The sequence below is a fragment of the Saccostrea cucullata genome, unplaced genomic scaffold, assembly GCF_032062105.1.
Source record: "Saccostrea cucullata isolate Sc308-1 unplaced genomic scaffold, CSIRO_AGI_Scuc_v1 ctg12101, whole genome shotgun sequence".
NCBI lineage: Eukaryota > Metazoa > Mollusca > Bivalvia > Ostreida > Ostreidae > Saccostrea > Saccostrea cuccullata.
In genome coordinates, this window is record NW_026929439.1 from 17,482 (window position 1) to 38,093 (window position 20,612).

The following is a 20,612-nucleotide window of genomic DNA, read 5'->3' on the forward strand; positions in this document are numbered from 1 at the left end:
TGACTGGAGTCGTAAGATAAATATAGTTTGGAAGTACATGTAATTATCTAGGCAAAATTGTTTACAAATAATTTTAATTTTACCTTAAAAAGACATTAAAAAATCTAATTTTTGAAATTCTAAAGTAAAATATTTAAAATTGCAGCCGAAATAAATCGCGATAACTTTTGATCGCGTGACGTTTCCATGCTTTAAGAGATCTGGAAAATCCCGTGGATTTCGTTGATAAGGATCTAAAGTTAAAATGTGAGTACACTGCCGATCAGTTATTTAGTACATTATTAGTTTTAAAAAACCACCAACGATGTTGACAACATTTTATGGGAAAATCCTACTTTTAGTAGTTTGTGAGTATTTTTAAGGATTGAAAAACCCTTTGTGAAGAGTAACATTTTCTATATTTTCCATAATAATTCTTTGTTTATTTCTGACCAGGTTCACAGCTTGAAGCATTTTTATTTAATACGAAACCCCACCAGTGCATCACAAGAGGTAATTTTTAATTTTCAGTTTCAACATATATACAACTAGTTCTAACTTTAATACTTGTGTCGTATTCACTAATTTATGTCTTTCGATATTTTCCTTTATCTTTGTTTCTGACCATTTACTGTATTATATTATCCATATTATCTTTACAAGTACCTTCTGTGTCAACTAGTACAATGCTAGTAGTCGACGCGGAAATCAAATATTTCAGTGTCACTTTTTACCAAAAATGGTAAAAAGAATATTGACGATCCATTATCATATTAAAAAGAAATACATTATTTGAACGATATTCTTTTTCTAAAACAGCAAAAAATATGTACATATATATTTTTCGCACTCAAGATAAAACATGAGAAGAATTAAATATCTTAAATGTGAAAAAATCTAATTTTAGTCTCAATATGTTTGACTTGTGAAAGACCAGGATTCTACCCTGAGATGTACTGCAATAACGTCACCAGGGGAGACTACTGTTTCACCAAAATTGTGCATAACTCATCAGGAATCTTCACTGTTAAGGGGTATGTAGATAAGGACCATGAATGAAATTTATGAAGATAATACATTGTAAATATTATTCAAGCTGAAATGTCCATTTTATTAGCAATACAAAATAGAAGCAGAGCAAATACGGACCCCCAAAACATCAGATCAGGTGCCATGGAGAAATGAGCATCCCCTGACGACCGGTCACACCAACCGTGTGTTCTTTGTCATGATCTGGAAATAACGAAAAAATCCGTCGACAATTCAGTGTGTCAATAACGCCTAACAATTAGTGTGAAAAATGTCAGTCAGCATTTGACTCAATGATAAATTGCATTAGCTGAAAAGGTCATTTTATCAACCATAGAACTTACAAAAAAAATGACTTTAAACGAGACTGCTGATATTCTTGCTTCAGCAACTTGTTTGTCAATAGCGTACCTCGTTTTAAAAAAAATTGTTCATTCGTAGAGCATGTCCTTGCGTATTGAATCAACTGAGAGATATAAACCCCGTATGCTGGTGATGAAGGTATGATGCATAAGTAAGGGAAATTAAAGATTAGAAAGTTAAAGTCATCAGGTTTATCATAAACCTTGGTTGTTAGATTACCATTAATGTCTTTTCGATTAAAATGTCGACTCATTCACGCATGAGGCTTTCCCGAAATTTTGATTAAAAAACTTTCTTTTTCTGGTGTTTTAAAAAGAAGTTGTTTTGTTGCAGTTTAAGGATTTTTAAAAAGTACGTCGTAAATACATATATCTAAATAAAAATAAGAAAAGCAAATTCAAGAATTCTCTAAATTTAATACTTAGATCAGCCAGTTCTGCATTCTGTGATGCTAACAAATACCAGGGGAGCCTAGCGATTCCTGCCTGTAGGACCGGGAATATACAAGAAGGCACGGAATGTGTGGACTGTTGTAAACAATATAACTGTGATCCTCACGACAATTACTGCAACAAGCATATAATACAGGATATTCATATGCCATGTAAGCAGTCAAGTGTATCTGTAGTGTTTTATAAGCATAATAAAGGGATTTCTTAAAGTTACAGAAACAACAACAATAGTGAAAGTGGAAAGGACTGCTGTATATATATCCTATTAAGTGATTGTGCATTTTTTTCTCATACCTAGCAAAAAAAAGAGCCGCAAATAACTAAAGGATATCACATAGAACATCTTTTTGATAACTAATTATATCTCTGTATAGTTACCGTGACAACGCCTAAAACCACGCCTACTGTAATCACCACTGCTCTCCCAACAACAGAAACAACCACAACCACACCCCCATCAACATCAACATCAACTCCACAACGAGGTACGTAGCTATTTAAAAAAATCATTCTCAGCTTCGGGTACATTATTAACTTCCTATAATACCTCAGCTCCAACTACGTTTTACCTTATACCATGACAACCAGCTTTAGATAGGAATTATGTTCAAAAATTCACATAGGCTTGAGGTAAATTAGTATCTAACAATCATCATCCACAACTACATATACCTTACTACTACTACTACTTAATGAACATCAAATCCAGCTCTATGTACGTGATAGCCTTTCCAAATTCACTAATCCTGATTTATATAAATATCTCACCAATAGCGAACACCTTAGTTCGAGGTACGTATCTACATGTACCACATCAATATCTACTCTAGACAAAGGTTCGTATGTATTTTGACAGTATCAACGAATGCTCATGGTACTTAAATGTACCTTGAAAATTTCAACGAACAGTTTTTTGAATATCCTCACCTGTTGCAAAAACTATCGCATTTGTTAGTGTTTTTTCAGCCTTTGACAGTTGACTTTTGAATGTAATGCGTAACTTGCTTTTCATTAGGAGGGATGTGCCAAGTGTGTGTTGAGGGAAATGGACAAAGTTGTGGGCCTACAAGCAACCATTATTGTAGTAAAGGAGAAAATTACTGTATGAACACAGTAATTTCAGATCCAAGAGCTGGGAAAATTGTTGTCAAAAAGTAAGATTTATCATCAAGACTCTATGGTTTTTAAATTGTTGAAATCTTTTACTCTTTAGATTTTTTTGGATACCCAATAAATATTTTTCTCTGTCCTTTAATGCATCAGACACGGATCGATAAAATTAAAATATTCATGAAATTCCAGAGTTTGAAAATATCGTTATTAAGTACTTTTCAAAAACCATATCGATAAGACGTTTGTGTGAAAAGCATAACAAAGTGGGTGATGCTTATCCCTAAGAATGCTTAAAAATCTTCATGAAACTTTACCTGAAATACTAACATTTTTGTAAAAAGATGTCTTTCTTATCCCAACTTATTTATCCCAAAGAAATTGCCCCTACTTGGTCTGTGAAGAATATTTCAATATATCTTTTAATTCCCTCTTAAGATGTGCAGATGAAGTGGAATGCAAATGGAACTATTGGGTGGACACGCTGGGAGATCCTAAATGCAGCAATGTGACCGGACCACAAGAAGACAACGCTTGTAACTATTGTTGTGACAATTCCGACAGTGTGCCGTGTAACCAGGACCCAATACCAAAACATCTCTCTACATTCGATAAACCTCAGGAAGGTAGTCATGTGTATAATCCAACAACTGTTTGAATTCCATATTTTTAAATATAATAGAGCCCTTGACAAGAAAGATTTTATCTCTTGGAACTTTTTATTTCAGTGAAGCAGTGTATAATTGGACATTCAGATAGTCATTTTCAGTTGGATAATTGTCCCCCAACTTCATCGTATTGTCTGAACGAAGTAAGATACGATACAACCGCCAAACATCCAGAAACCCTTGTAATCAAACGGTAAATCTATACTCTTACATCGCAATATAAATTCGAACAAATATTCAAAGAAATTGAATATCCTTACGAGGTTGTTTTAAACAACATTTCGTTTGAAATCAAGGTGTGCTTTGGAGGCAGAATGTAAAGGGCTTTGGTGGGAAAAGACCAGAAAGCGACACGAATGTTTGACCCAGAACTTCACCGGAATACCGGACCAAAACATTGTCTGTACCTTCTGTTGTGTGTCTGAGAACAATGGAGCGTGTAACGGAGCCTCGGTTCCAGACCAGATTGCCCTATTTACACCAGTTACTACCACAAGTAATGATTATCCACTTTTTCTGTAGGTCGAACAATTTTCTTATTAGGAATGTAGTATATATTAAGTGAATACATGGTCAGTGCAAGGTTGGACTCAATAACCAATAGCTGAATAATAACATAAAACAATGTACTTACTGTGAAATCACTAATTTTTGTCGGGGGGGGGGGTATTTTTCTTTGTTCTCGAGGCATGGAGAGACCCATGGATTGATTACCACCACGAAATCTAAAATTTCATGTACATTTCTACTAAAACATTCTCCATCCACGAAATTAAGTCCCTACAAACCAAGATGTTTTTCCTTAAACCTCGAAAATTTAACCCCACGAAAATATGTGATTTTACAACTGATTTTACATCTAAATCAACGTGTATGGTTTTTTGTATCTATTTCTAAAAGAAAAAGGATTATTTAAATGGTATGAACAAACAATTCAGATAATAAAAATTGCTTGAAGATATGAAATAACACGAACAAGGATAGACATGCAGATTTTCATTTCTAAGGTAATCCCACAACAACAAGACCGACGACGACAACAAGTACTGTACAAACAACAAGACACGACCACGGACACCATGACACACACAACCATACAAACCACGGTCATCATCACACAGACACAATACCTACAAGTACCGCCACAACGACCACCACATTGCCATCAACTACAACCACATTGCCAACCACGACAACCACATTGCCAACTACAACTACCACTCCAACAACTACAACCACACCAGCTCCGATCACGTGTTCTGGTGAGTAGTAGGCAGAAATGGAGTAGTAAATGGAATTTTGTAAACAAAGCACTAAGAAACATAATTTTGCATGTTATTAAAAACAACTTGTACTGAGAGTAGAGTGATAAAGGTAACTCTTGATGGCTCGAACTTCGATCTCTCGAAGTTCTTGATCGCTCGAAGTGAGTCTCCGGTCCCGATTTTTTTCCCTATATAACTAAGCAAATTTACTCTTGATTTCTCGAACTCTTGATCTCTCGAAACCCTTGATACCTCGAAGTCAAAATGCAGTCCCGCTATGCATATTCTATTGGAATTTACCCTTGAAACCTCGAAGTGGCTATGTGTATACAATGTTACATAATTAGCGACTTGACCTGGACATTTAAATGGCCCCAGGCAGAAGACGCGGGTCTCGAGAAACGGGATGTTTATTCAGGTAACTGACACTTATACTGCTAGGATAATTGATTTATAATTAATCATATGTTGCCTAACGTTATATGCTATTAAAATGATTACCATCAACCATGATCATCTGTCTTACGATAATTCGGAGAAACGGTGTCAATGAAAAATAGAAAATTTAATACAAGACGAAAAACTAAACAGTTTAATTTTTATTTCGAGTCAGTTTAAGGAAATATGAAAATGCAGAAACAGAGACAATGTCAGAATTATGACTTTTGTTGCACAAATACTTACAGAACTTCGTTCAACGTTTAATGATCATTCATGTTTGCAGTAGTCAGTGCTGTGTACGACGCTGTAAAATGTCGTTTTCATATAACGAATGCGTAGTTAGACGTCCGTATCAAAAAGAATAAATAAATAAACATGTAGTGAATAAGTACATTTTTTATTTACTCAATTTGATAAATATTTATCTACAATACGAAAACATAGCGTTGTTTTATAAACACCACGTATAAATGTTAGCACTGCATGAAAATTATTACATCCGGTAAGACTAATTTCAAAACCGGTCGACAAACCCGGAAAATTCCGGACTTGAAATCTCGAACTCTTGATCTCTCGCGGACTTCGAGGTATCGAGAGTTACCTGTATATGAATTCTTTTTATATTCATTTTAAGCCCCTTTACTTGTTTTTCGTGCTGTAGGGAACGGATCAGTTGTATGTGAAGACGACCCTAAAGCACACTGTGATTCTTTGTCGACATTTGGATTGTGTACACATCTGCAGTATAACCCCGATAGCGAAGACATCAAATTCTGTCCCAAAACTTGTAACCTTTGTGATAAATGTAAGTAATAATTACGATTGTCCCCCCCCCCAAAAAAAATGACAACAGTTATGGCAAACTTCGCAAAGATGATGTGGCAGGTCTAAAATAAACAAAATTACATATTTGTTAATATGAATTATCTGATTTTCCTCCTAGACTGTGACTATGTACTAAAGACGACTTTACCTCCTCCCACAACTCCTCCTCCAAGTAAGTCATTTAATACTGTAATAAGTACAAACATTTCTTTTTCTTCTTTTTTACACTTGTTGAAAAATATTCTACATTTACATATTTATGCATTTCAAAATTGCGTTGAAAACATTAGTTACCTGAAATACTACCGTAATAATCGATGTTTTTATAAGTAGAAATGAACACTGCAAATGGACAGAAGTGTTTGTATGTGCTTCCTATAGTCTTGTGATAAAAAAGCTCAATATGTATGAAGGTTTTTGGTTATTGAAAGTATGTAACCATACATTGTACGCAATATACCCGGGGTATTCTTCTGAAAATAATATTTCGGCCTTTTGAAAAGAGGAACGCGCACAAACGTGGGTATTAAAAGAAGAAACGGAAGAAAGAAAAAAAAAATCAAAAAGTAGGTTTTTAAAAATTAAAGTTTGTAAACAAGTACATTTTAAAATTCGTTTGCATGTGTTGATTTCTCTGTTAATTTAATGTTTTGAATTGAAATTCACTTGGGCATTTATTTAACATTATATTTCAATCACAGTGAAAACAACAAAGGACTTATCAAAATCAGCTACAATGTCTTCTTCAACATCCCAGAGAACAACAGCAGAAATAACGACAAAAACAACAACAAAGAGAACTTCACCAACGACAACTACAACTAAATTGCCCTCTACGACCCAATTAGCGACAACAATAATATCTACTGTGTTGTCACAGAAAACAACAACAACTAAAGTTGCGACAGCATCAACAATGAAATCCACAACAGCATCGACGCTGCCAACAACTACCACACTGCCTCCAGCTCGTAAGGCAATTATAACTATTAACAACATTATCGTAACTATTTTTAAAAACTGATGTTAATTGATTAAAATTTTGCACAAAATTGTATTTTTGAACCAGGAAATAGAAATCTTGGGTTATTTTATTTCAATGGAGTTGTTTCTCTTCTTTTTAAATTGAATAGCATCTACCGGTAATTATAAAAATTTTAAATAAAATAATAAAATAATGCAACTCAAACATGATTTAATCTTAACTACAGAAGTTTTGTCTAAAAGCATTGCAAAGGATGTTATGTATTTGAGTTCTACAAAATTTTTCTGATATCACAAAAGATATTACAATAAGAAATTCCTCTTGTATGCAATTCAATTTTAACCTTAGAACTTTTTATTAGTTTGGAGATTTTCTTATCTAAGATATGTTAACTACATACATGTAAATTTCAAACATTTAATTACATTATAAAATCAACAGTATATCGTAAATATTAACAGGTGAGTGCTATGTTTGTACGGGGCCTGTTTCAATATGTGAAAATCTGTACAACTCACATAGATGTTCGTCTGACAAACCTTTCTGTATCAATGACGTCACCAACAACGCTGACGGCACCAGAACTGTAAACAGAAAGTAAGCAAAACAATCAATAACGAATTAAATTTTAGAAAATCTTGAAAGTCGATAAATAAATTGTATGACGATTCATTATTTTCCATTTTTCATTAGATGCGCGTCTAAAACAGAGTGTGTACAAAGCTGGTGGCTTGGTTCGTCTGGTCGCTCGGAGTGCGCGGGATATGACCCCACGGCTGTTGTTCTGCAGCAGTTTACCTGCTCCTATTGCTGTACTACGCCACTGTGTAACAAAAACTTAGTGCCACGTGATCTCTACACCCAATGAAATCACTTTTTATTTGTATTTGGAATAGGGTTACCAATAAAACTTTAAAAGAGTATTCGTCCTAGTTTCTTTGAATACCTTTTCTTTATGATATATGAATTAATGTGGTTCTTGGTAAAACTAAGATATACCATAAGACCTTGTTCTATTCCTAATTAAGCTAAAAAAAACAACAAACCATGTATATTCGTCGTTTGGTATTGAACAAAAAACGTGGTAGATGTGAACTGTTTGTCAATCATTTCATATGTATCCTGTTGTTTGTATCTTGGCAAAATAGGCACACATAGAGATAAATTATTATTTATCTTAGCATACATACAACAGTTACTTTTCTTTTCTTTTTTTTTTTGCTGATTTTTTTAGTGATATGGTCAACTATAATTACCACTTCTTTTACATCTTATTCGTGATTCTTTGATTGTGTTTTAAAAAATAAATGTTTTAAGCTGAATTTATAATTTGGCTGAGAAATCCTCTGTGTATATCTCTGTAGAAAGAAGACAATGTAAAGTATGCGGGGACGGCAGTAGCAAAAGTCCTTGTGATACCAGGTCCATATTTCTAGGAGCATCTGTGTCATGCCCTGTGGGCAAGGATTTCTGTATGACAGACATCGTTCACGACGAAAATAACAATGAAATGATCTTCAAACGGTAGGAATTCGAAGAGATTACATCTTTACTGGGGGGTTTTTGTTCATATTAGCTCCTTACGATAACTGCGGTACCAAACTTTTGCACCAATTTGAAAAGTATATCATTTTGCCTCCTGCAAAAAAGCAGTACCGCAGTTACCGTGAAACGGTCTATTTAATTTTTTTAAAAAATGTGTTGTTAAGTGTAACGTGAAGCGGTCACCCATCCAAGGGTTAAACAGGCTCGCCGTTGCTTAACTTGCCTGAAATAGAGAGACACTCTACCGCATCACCAGAAAAGCTAGCTCACTGGCGAGGCAGTATAAGTTCCCTATATACTGTTCGCTACACTTCCCCCCGCTCAGGGAAGCTTCGACCCGAAGCTTAGCATGAGTTCTCTCTGAGTATCTGGACCTCTTCAGCTACAGCAACCAATACCGTTCCCGGACACGAAGTCCGTACCTGGACACGAAGTCCAAGTCTTAGAGCTTCCTGAAGTAGGTCGAAACCTGACTTCAGATACGGCAACCCCTGCCGTCCACAGACACGAAGTCTGTATATGGACACTAAGTCCTAGCTTTAAGACTTCCTGTAGCAGGACACCAGACACCCAGAGTCACTACGCTGCCACCAATTTTGTAACGTGAAGCGGTCACCCATCCAAGGGTTAAACAGGCTCGCCGTTGCTTAACTTGCCTGAAATAGAGAGAGACTCTACCGCATCACCAGAAAAACTAGCTCACTGGCGAGGCAGTATAAGTTCCCTATATACTGTTTGCTACATAATTTTTTTTTCATTTTGATGTTTTGACCACATTTTATCAATTTACGATGTTCAACTTGATATATGCGTAAATTAAACTTATCCAATTTAACTTGCAAAATAGACATCATGAAGTCAAACACATTTACTAGCTAGTGTTTGTTTGGATATTTTATAGTAAAGGAAAACGACTTATAAATGTCAAATTAACAACTGCATTTTTGCAGCTGTGTCGATGAACAGACGTGTAGGAACGAGTGGTTGTCTCAGACTTCGGACCAGGACCATTGTACGGGTTACCCTAATGTCCCAGTCAGTGGTGCATTCTCCTGTCACTTCTGTTGTACGTCCGATTCCTGCAACAGTGGTCTTTTGCCTGAAAGTTCGACATTCTATGCTAAAGCAAGTTATAGATAATACAAGGACGATGTCAAAGCTTTATTGCACATGTTTTCCCGCCATTTTATTCTGTATGTATGTTTGGTTTTAAAGGTTAATAAATTTTATTCAAGGTTTAAACAATTTGACATCAATCAGACCAATTCCATACTAAAACGATATTCAGACCAATTCCTTACTAAAACGATGTGGATAATTTGCTAATAAATTTTCTAGTAGATTACAGCTGAATCATATTCAATGTGGCTTTCATACGTCGATTGGATATTCAAAAACTCTTTCCAAGTACTTAATAAAACAGTTTCACTGTGAAACAATATTTTGAAAATCTTGGATAATTTTTATCTAATAACAAAATCAGGCAGTCAATAAAAATAATACATATATTTTGAAGCTGAATTGTGAAATGCAAGCTCCCCTTCAGTGGCTTCCTTAACTTTTGGCGTTTTTTTTACTGTTCTCCTGGCAACCATATATGAAGGATATAGAGATAACGTACAGTATTCAATCTCAAGGTCCATAAAACGATACAAAATAAGAGCAGAGCAAACACGGACCTCCGAAACATCAGAGGTGGGATCAGGTGCCATGGATCATCCCCCGCTGACCGGTCACACTCGCCGTGTGTTCCTGGTCATGATCGGGAAATAACGGAAAAATCCGTCGTCAATTCAGTGTATAAATAATGGATTAACAATAAGTATGAAAAACGTCAGTCAGCATTGGACTCAGTGATAGCTTGTATTTGCTGACTAGGTCATTGTATCGACCATAGAATTTACGAAATGATGGCTTTAAACGGGACTGCTGATATTCTTGTTTCATCAACTTGCTTGTCAAAAGTTGACCTCGTCAATTAGAAATTGTTAATACGTAGAGCATGCTTTTAATTGTTCATACGTAGAGCATGTTTTGCGTAGACAATCAACTGAGATATATATATATATATACTCCGTATGCAGGTGATGAAGGTATATTGCTGCATAAGTAAGGGAAGTTGACGATAGAAAATACCATTAACGTTTTTCTTCAAGTAAAATATCCAAGTATGAAGCAGATGTGCCAAACTTAGTGGTATTTTTTAGCTCAAGCTCACCAGGATTTATCGTATCCACGTAGGAATAGAAATAACCATTGTTAATTGACAATACGTCGTCGATATATCTAAATGTCGAGTTGAAGGCCACAGCAAGTGTTTTCTTCTTTTCACGCATAAGATTTTGCACAAATGCTGCTTCATATGAATATAAATAAAGGTCTGCTTATAATGGAGCGCAATTGGTACCCATGGGAATTCCAATAGATTGTTTGAAAACCTGGTCTCCAAAAACCACATAGATATTGTCAATCAGAAACTCAAGCATATCTTTGATGTCAACTTCAGAGTACTTGTGTGTGCAATAAGAATGTTTTTTTTTTGCAAAATAATTTTGCAAATGACCATGACCACGTAAGTAAATTTACGATGTCCATTTTTATTGAAAAAGAAGCTGTCAATGATATCAAAAAGCCTGGACTTTAATTTATCGTGGGAAGTGGCTGTGTATAAGGTTGAAAAGTCGAAAGTTTTTAAACTGTTATTCATTCATTCAATCTTTATTTCCTCATATTATGAGATTATTTCACAATCAGATCAAAATCAATTAATCAATATACATGTACAAAGTTAGAAGAAGAAAAAAAAATCAAACAAAAAGAAAACGAAAGTGAAAAAAATAGTTGATGATTATATACAACGTATTACTTCATACAAGAGGAAATTTGTCAATTGTCCCCTACTGGCATTTTTGATGCATCGCCCTGTAGTACTGTGCCGATGCATCTCGTATAAGTCGGAAGTTCCTTACATGGAAATTTTCAACGTCATGTTCTGCTATCCTGGTGCTTGGAGCGCGACCAAGGAGTACGACATACAGATCTTCTTCGGTGAGCGCATATAGTTCAGCTGAAAGTTCAATACAGAAGGAGTTTATGATGTCATTCCACCAGTTGTTCCGGATATCCGAAGTGATGGGGCACGAACAGCTAACATGGACAAACAGATCACGGAATGCAGTCCCACAGAATTGACAGATATCCACTAAGTCACGCGGCGGGTCAGAAAGGAGTTTGCATATGAATTTGTATAAACGAATTTCATAGCAATTCTTAGGTGTTCGCCAGAAGGAAGATGGGTCGTTATCACTGAAGACTGCAAGAAACCTAGAAAATCAGTGTTGTTCGCCATACGACATTGTCTAAGCTCCTTCTGTTTTCTGCTGGTTGAAGATCTTACAATGTTTCTCCAAGTTATCTTGGAAGGAAAAATGCCGTCAGATACCCACTCGTACAAGATATGAAGAAGATCATATGCACACAGTAAGTTAATGGCATCTGGAACAAATCCTTGTTGGCAATTGCTAAGGTTAGCAAAGAAGGAAAATAGACGAACTAAAAATATTTTCTTTGGTAAACTATTGCAGTTCATACGGCAAAGACGTCCAAAGAACAAGAGTTTCCTTACGTCTATCTCGGCATTTATTGGAAGGACGTTGAAGAGGCTTTCACAGATATCGGGTCTATTTTGGCGTGGAAGATTCTATGAGGACTTACATATAGAATGTTGGAAAACATGAAGGCGTTGGGAATCTGTTACTGACAAGTTATTCCACAGTTCGCAGCCGTACAATACAGATGGCAGGATCACCGATTTGTAAAGATGGACTAAGGTTAGAGGATTAAGGTAAGGAGATCCAATGTCTGTGAGAGCATAAAAGGAGTTTCTTCCTTTCCTGCAGGCGGCATTTATTCGGTCTGTTAAGGAACAGTTTCGGTTAAGAATTATTCCTAAGTGGTTGCAGGAATCCAGACATGGAATAGGAACATCACCTAAAGTCCAAAAGTGTTGCTGGTTAACTTTATTGCCTTTGGCTCGGAATCGAAGAATACAGGATTTGGATGCGTTGAATTTAAAGCGCCATTTTCGGGAATATTCAAATGCGTTATTTAGCATGATTTGTAGAGAGTTAGGTGTTAAGCCTATACATGAAATGTTATCTGCCAGTGAGGGACAATTGCTAGCAACATTGAGTAATTTCGTACATGCTGATGATTGTTCTAAGGTATTAATCAATTCATCAATAATTACTAAGTACAAAAATGCAGACAATACACCACCCTGTCTAACACCTTGTTGAACAGAGAACCATCGAGACTGTGTTTGGTTAACAATTACAGCACTTGAAGTTTTATAATGACAATCATTAATAATAGACCAAAGTCTGTCCGTTACACCTAAATTGTACAACTTGTAAAGGAAACCATGTCTCCATACAGTATCGAATGCTTTTGAGCTATCTAAGAAACTTACATAAACATTACTTCTTGTTCCAAATAATAATATATGGTTTCTTGTAAATTAAATGAAGCGGTTAAACAGTCTAATTTTTCTTGAAACCATTGTTGTTGCTTATTAGGAAAGGAAAGGTTACAAGGGATATGGTTCTTAATTCTAAGGTTAATTATGCTTTCAAAGATTTTTAGAAAGCATGACAGTAAGGCAACCGGTCTGAAGCTATTTGGAGATGTTTTAGGTTTGTCTCCTCCTTTGTATAAGGGAACTATAAATCTTTGCTTCCAGGCATGAGGTATCTTCCTATGTAGTATTGCAGCATCAAAAACTTTTGCAAGACATTGACATAACTTGCTCCCACCGAAAATTATGTGTTCGTATGTTATTTGGTCAGGACCCGGAGCTTTTCTTCATTTGAGTTGGCTAACTAGAAGTGAAATTTCTTCTGCAGTATTAGGACCACCGGGGATATCTCCAGACATCTTTGAACATTCTTCTTCAATGTGCTTATAGCTGTTCTCAATATACATTCGGAATCCTTCATCACATGCATCGTCTTCTGACGGGATGTAAATTTGTTTGTAGTATCTTGCAAAGGCTTCAGCTACACCCACAGGGTCATCATAAATAGTTCCATCTTCTCCATGTATTTCGGGGTAGGTCCGCGATGTTCTCCTTTTTTGCCTCTTCACCAGCTTCCAAAAAAGACGAATGTCACACTCAGCTGCGGAGTCAAGATCATGATAGACGTCTTTCATGTGCCGTTCGTACTCCAAGTCCAGGGCAGTACGGAATTGTCTCTTGGCACGCTTATAGTTCCTGTATGAATTGTGGATCATTCCCCTCGGTCTTCCTTCTGCAATCCAAATACGGCACAGTCTGCGTTCGTCGGTGTGCAGATCCTTAACTTCTTTTGTCCAACCTGTTCGTGTATGCGGATTGAGGCCTGAATGCGGTATGTTACTTTTTGCCGAGTCCAAGAGAATGTCGACAATATTATTTACAAATATATCTGTTTCGGTCACAGTTTGTAGATCTTGATGCATTAGGCTCTCCATAGCTTCATTTACGTGGGCTTTATAATTCATAATAGCATCAGATGTTGCCTTATGCCATGCAGGTAATCTTGCTTTAGACAAAAGTAAGGAATGTTGAGAGCATTGGATATCTAACTTTGCCAGTACAGGGAGATGATCTGAAGTAATTGGCAGTGAACCCTCATAATATATTTTGTACATCGAAAGTTTGTCAATTAAGCGTTTGCTAAATAAGACATAATCTAACATAGTACATTTTGGCATAAAAGAAAACTGTTCACCCGTAACCTGAAAGTCTACAATGGGTATACCAATATCATTTCGTTTAACAAACCCACAGAAAAGATTGTATTTTGTAACATTCGTATGGAGTTAACTAATACAACTGCTGTTAAGATCACCTGCTATTAACACATTACCATATTCACTGTAGTATTTATACAAACTTTCTAAAACATTAAGTTCATATTCATATAAGAGCTGATGTTACCATCTGCAGGTAAATATGCCCCAAATATGTACAACCTCTCAGTGCTTGTTTTTAGTTCGACTCCAATAATCTGTTTGGATTCGATTTGAATTTCTTTGGATGAATATTCTAAGGATTTGTAAATTAACAAAGCAATTCCACCTTTACCTATAAAGGATACATTAGAGGCGTTATACACTTCGTTGTTATCTACTTTGACAATGCTGTAATAGTTCTTATGAATAGAGTCTACATCTGATTCACACCACTTCTTGAATATATTGTTGCACGGTACTTTTGAAGTTTTTCCGTCACTACTGTCAATATCTCAATGAGGAGTAACGAAAGAGGCTTGGTTGAACGTTTACTGGAACCCGCAACGTATCTTTGTTTGTAAGGATTTTTAAGTTTCGGAATCCAGTATATATATAAACTGCATGAAATTACAACAGGCGCAACTATCATTAAACGGTTCTACCATGACTTAAATGATTATTTAAAAGATCCAAGTTTCAAACAGTGAACAAAATTCGAGTGTTCCTTTGAAATTCGAGTACTCGTGTACTTATTTATCGAATAATACTGATGGCAAAATCTCGTATGAAATTACAAATGTTCAAAATGAAACACTTTATCCTTAAATAGGAAGAAATGCAATTTTCACATAATCACGGTGCAAGATAATGCATGAATAGTCCCAATAAGAGTTTTAATGCAAAAAAGTTCAAAAAATTGGTTTACAAAAAAAATTGAAAGCAGTTATATTAAACTACTAGTATTAGAAAAAAAACAAGCACTCCCGCAGTGACGTGAAATCAAAGATGGAAGCTTAAATTGAACAAGTGAACGACGCTGACCGTCAGAAAACTTGGAAGTGCAGTAGTAGACGGGATTTGCTGTACGTGGTAAGTTCCCCAGTAAATAAACAAGGTGTTCAAGAGCCGTGCAAGGCAAGTACAGCGTCCTGCTTTGAATGAATACTTTTCTTCTCAACTTGCGTCGTGTAACTCGTCGAAGCCAGTTCAGAGAAAAAATTATTTTAATTGTGCTTAAACACAACGATAATTGCATTTAAATGCGAAAGATTGCGTTAAAACAAAATGTAAATTGCATTAAACGAAAAATGTACATGAATTTATTGAAGTTATCACAACACGTGTACCAATCGTACATATATATATATATATATATATATATATATATATATATATATATATATATATATATATATATATATATATATATATATATATATATATCTGTTAAAACGAATGTCCAAATAACTGTATCTCACTTCTATTCTCAATGACCGTGTAGTGTAGGACAGCGCCGCGAGAATTCCATCGGCATCGAAAGCAAGTTTTTGACTTGCCTAGATAGCCGAGCGGTCTAATGCGCTGTTCCTGCACTGCTAGGAGACAGATTCCGAAGGTCGAGAGTTCAACCTCGGGCTGGGGCGGAAGTGGGTATCCATGTAAAAGTGAATTTCTTTGTGCTTTCTATATATATATATATATATATATATATATATATATTTAATTTAAGAAAAATCCAGTGTTTTGTACAGTAAAATTTGTCCAATGAAAAAAAATTCAAGAATCACAAGACTCGAACACTTATCTGCAGTATACGCCGATAAGATTTTGTATGCACAAGCAAACAAACTCTTTGCCACGAACGTTGTATATTTGATCTTCAGAATGATATCATTATTTTACGGAATTTTTTTACCTGTCATAGTATGTAAGTATGCATAGTATGAAAATATGCATCACAATTTTGCCTTTTGTAATTTTTTTTCTGGATGAATGAGGATAAATATTTTTTTTATATTGACCAGGTTTTCAAATTGAGGCATTTTTATTCAATACTAAACCTCATCACTGCAATACTAGAGGTAAGGTTGATTCAAATTTGCATGTACATTTGAACAAAACACTGCTTTGTACCTTATGACAAAATAGGAACATTATTATTTCGTGTGTGTGCATTGCTGATTACACCTGTGCTATTCCCAGAGTATTATAATTTTTTATTTTCTTCTTTTTTGTCCATTTGCCTTCAGTGTCCTCTAATCAAAATTAAACTGTCTAGTTTAACTCAACTACACATGTATATGCGAAAGATTCTCTTAAATTGCAATGGCGATAGTCTTATCAAAGTAACATTTTTAAAAACATAATTTTATTTATTAAAAAAAAAAAAAACCAGAATTTTTTTTTAAAGTATAATTTTAGCAAGCCTCTTGGAATCGTGTATGATTTCAAATAGAAAGGATTTCTGAAAACTTCATGAAAAATAAAAAAAATATTCTACCATATAGAAAACTGTACTCTTTGGGTAAATACGAATATATTTATACTGCTCAACTCCTCCCTTTTTATTGTGCGCTTGCGTAGGAAACTAAAAGAAGTTTTCTTGTCCTCATGTCCATAAAATAAATATTTTGATGCAATCTCGTAAAATCGTCTTATTTTTGTGCTCCGATTTTAACGTGTTTAACACAATAAATATATAGCAAGCATTTTTTTCAATTCTATCATTTTGCATTCTTTGCTTTTCACAGTGCAGTTGATACGTTAAATTCATTTTATTCTAAGGGGAATATATATATATATATATATATATATATATATATATATATATATATATATATATATATATATATATATATATATATATATATATATATATATATATATATACATGTATCTTCAATTTTTCTAATAAATAACTTATCCCTTCTTTCTCTTTTCAAAAATATGAAATACACTTGTACTTTACAATAACAATTAACCATTTACACCAGTTTCAGTGTGTCTGACCTGTGAAAGACCGGGCTTCCATCCTGAGATGTACTGCAATAACGTCACCACGGGAGACTACTGCTTCACCAAAATTGTGCATAACTCATCAGGAATCTTTACGACAAAAGGGTATTTTGAGTAATGTTATAGCGTTAATCAATAAATTATGACAAGAGTCTGTTGGTTTTTTTTAATACTATTTTCATATTTTTAAAAATTGAAACAGACATTGAAAATATTTATTTAATAAACTCATGAGACAGAATATGTTTTATGCATGAATATCAAACAATTATTGTCAGATTATATATAACTAGACCCTTATATAATAAAATTACTATTAGATTATTCTTTGAAACTAAAGGATTTTTGGTATAAAAGTCAAATGCAGCCTGTCACAAATCGCTACACAGAAACAATTATTACTGTTCAATTTTGCATGCCAGGTAAAATATCAAAATACAACGCTTTATTGTTTTGTGTAGCTAACAAGTACAAGATAGTAGCATAGCAATTCTTGTATGCTTGACCGTGAACATCCCACAAGGCATTGAGTGTACCGACCGTTGGTCTTAATTTCTGAATTTTCCCCATACCATATTTTCGATTAATAATAACTTATCTTTTTTAGCTCTTTTTTTTTTTTTTTTTTTTTTTTTTTTGCAGTTTTAGGATTTTTAAAAATTACACCGTAAATACATTCATACTCGAAAATGTATCTAAATTAAATAAAATACAATTTTAAGAATTCTCTGAATTTGATACTTAGATCAGCCAGTTCTGCATTCTGTGATGCCAACAAATACCAGGGCAGCCTAGCGATTCCTGCCTGTAGGACCGGGAATATACAAGAAGGCACGGAATGTGTGGACTGTTGTAAACAGTATAACTGTGATCCTCGCGACAATTACTGCAACAAGCATATAATACAGGATATCCATACGCCATGTAAGTTGTGAATTGAATCTGACGTGTTTTATATACACAAATGTATGCCTGATAGTGGCCAATTTTAATGAAGCGCTGAATTGAATTTAAAGAGATTTCTTAAAGTTACAGAAACAACAACACGTAATAGTGAAAGTGGAAAGGCCTGCTGTATATATATCCTATTAAGTATTTGTGCATTTTTTCTCAAACCTAGCAAAAATACCTAATTATATATCTGTATAGTTACCGTGACAACACCTAAAACCACCCCTACTGTAATAACCACGGCTCTCCCAACAACAGCATCAACCACAACCACACCCCCATCAACATCAACTCCACAACGAGGTATGTAGCTACCTAAGAAAGAAATCATTCTCAGCTTAGAGTATGTTATTATCTTGATAATATACCTCAGCTCCCAGTACGTACTTACCTAAGACCTTGACAACCAGCTTTAGATAGGAAATATGTTCAGATGAGGTAGGAAAGTATCTTACAAACATCATCCACAACTACATATGAATGTACGTTAATACTTTACCAACATCAACTCCAACTCTATGTACGTGATAACCTTTCCAACATCACCAAACTTGATTAAAATGAATATCACCAATATCACTCATGTACGCATCAACATGTACCACACCAACATCCACTCTAGATTAACGTTCGATGTACTTTGACAGTATTAACAAATGTCCATAGTACTTCGCTGTACTTTGAAAATACCAACGAATGCTCGTGGAATTACTTGTACAATCAAACTCAAGGAAGTTCTTTTAAAATAACCTCACCTTTTGCAAAATTAAAATATTGCATTTAAATAACTGGGTTTTTTTAGTTTTACACGGCTGACTTTTGATTGTAATGAGTAACTGGCTCTTCATTAGGAGGACTTTGCGAAGTGTGTGTTGAGGGAAATGGACTAAGTTGTGGACCTGCGAGAAACCATTATTGTAGTAAAGGAGAAAATTACTGTATGAACACAGTAATTTCAGATCCAAGAGCTGGGAAAATTGTTGTCAAAAAGTAAGATTATACCCGAGAATCTATGTTTTTTTAATATTTTAGGTTTTTTCCACTTAAGTTTTTTTTGTGCTCAATCACCATTTTTCAATGTCGTTCGAAAAAAAATCTAGAAATCCTGAAATTCAAAAGTTTGAAAATACTGTATAAAGCACTTTTCAAAAATCATATAATTATATCGATAAGACTTTTGTGAGAAATGTATATTAAATGGGGCGATGCTACTCATTCAGAATGCATATGTAAATAGTTAATACTGGATTACTTGGTCATTTACACTCTTTACCTGAGATTCCCAATACTACTCAGTATATCTGTGAAAAAAGTGTTTATCAACCGCACAAAATCTCAAAACACTTCTCCCCTACTCGGTCTATGATGAATATTTCAATAATTCTTTAAATCTTAAGATGTGCAGATGAAGTGGAATGCAAATGGAACTATTGGGTGGACACTCTCGGTGATCCTAAATGCAGCAATGTGACAGGACCACAAGAAGACAACGCGTGTAACTACTGCTGTGATAATTCCGACGACAGGGTGCCGTGTAACCAGGATCCAATACCGAAGCATCTCTCTACATTCGATAAACCCCAGGAAGGTAATCATGTGTATAATCCCAACAACTGTTTGAATTCTATATTTTTAAACATGATTAAGACCTTGACAAGAAATATTTTATCTCTTGGTTCTTTTTATTTCAGTGAAGCAGTGTATAACAGGAAATTCAAATAGTCATTTTCAGTTGGAAAATTGTCCCCCAACTTCATCGTATTGTCTGAACGAAGTAAGATACGATACAACCGCCAAACACCCAGAGACTCTCGTAATCAAACGGTAAATCTAAACTTAATATAAATTCGAACGGATTGTTAAATATTCAAGGAAATAAAATTTCCTTGCGAGGTTGATTTAAAGACCATTTCATTTGAATCAAGGTGTGCTTTGGAGGCAGAATGTAAAGGGCTTTGGTGGGAAAAGACCAGAAAGCGACACGAATGTCTGACCCAGAACTTCACCGGAATAACGGATCAAAACATTGTCTGTACCTTCTGTTGTGTTTCTGAAAATGGGGTGTGTAACGGGGCCTCGGTTCCAGACCAGATTGCCCTTTTTACACCAGTGGCTACCACCAGTATGTGATTTTCCCCTTTTTCTGTAGGCCGAACAATTTTTTCCTTAAGTAGTGAAGTGTATTAAAAAACTATTAATAGACGCATAA

At 34.9% G+C, this 20,612-nt stretch overlaps 2 protein-coding genes across 3 annotated transcripts; both read left to right on the top strand.

The window, feature by feature from the left end:
- Window positions 1-247: 247 nt before the first annotated feature.
- On the top strand, window positions 248-9,893 carry LOC134280829 (mucin-5AC-like). 2 transcript variants are annotated; one of them, XM_062763282.1, is made up of 15 exons: window positions 248-347; window positions 436-492; window positions 887-1,013; window positions 1,797-1,975; window positions 2,198-2,308; window positions 2,839-2,977; window positions 3,372-3,559; window positions 3,662-3,794; window positions 3,898-4,097; window positions 4,609-4,863; window positions 5,969-6,112; window positions 6,251-6,304; window positions 6,834-7,103; window positions 7,579-7,714; window positions 7,811-8,035. In XM_062763282.1, the coding sequence occupies exons 1-15, from the start codon at window positions 305-307 to the stop codon at window positions 7,983-7,985; spliced, it is 2,211 nt and encodes a 736-aa protein (XP_062619266.1). In that variant the 5' UTR covers window positions 248-304; the 3' UTR covers window positions 7,986-8,035. The 2 variants fall into 2 exon arrangements, with proteins under 2 accessions (XP_062619266.1, XP_062619267.1); XM_062763283.1 differs by lacking the exons at window positions 6,834-7,103; window positions 7,579-7,714; window positions 7,811-8,035 and adding exons at window positions 8,482-8,641; window positions 9,613-9,893 and having other exon boundaries at window positions 250-347.
- A 4,742-nt stretch (window positions 9,894-14,635) lies between these two features.
- LOC134280827 (uncharacterized) lies at window positions 14,636-20,525 on the top strand (the record flags this gene model as incomplete). Its single annotated transcript, XM_062763278.1, has 9 exons — window positions 14,636-14,651; window positions 16,462-16,518; window positions 17,431-17,557; window positions 18,198-18,376; window positions 18,602-18,706; window positions 19,255-19,393; window positions 19,801-19,991; window positions 20,095-20,227; window positions 20,329-20,525. Coding segments are annotated over exons 1-9 (1,144 nt in total), but the record flags the coding sequence as incomplete, so codon positions are not given.
- Window positions 20,526-20,612: the final 87 nt, after the last annotated feature.

Excerpts from the sequence above, each read along its gene's own strand:
- LOC134280829 (XM_062763282.1), top strand. The coding sequence starts at position 305 with ATGTTGACAACATTTTATGGGAAAATCCTACTTTTAGTAGTTT. Across the intron at positions 493-886 it reads CCACCAGTGCATCACAAGAG|TCTCAATATGTTTGACTTGT; the intron begins GTAATTTTTAAT and ends ATCTAATTTTAG. Across the intron at positions 7,715-7,810 it reads ACCAGAACTGTAAACAGAAA|ATGCGCGTCTAAAACAGAGT; the intron begins GTAAGCAAAACA and ends ATTTTTCATTAG.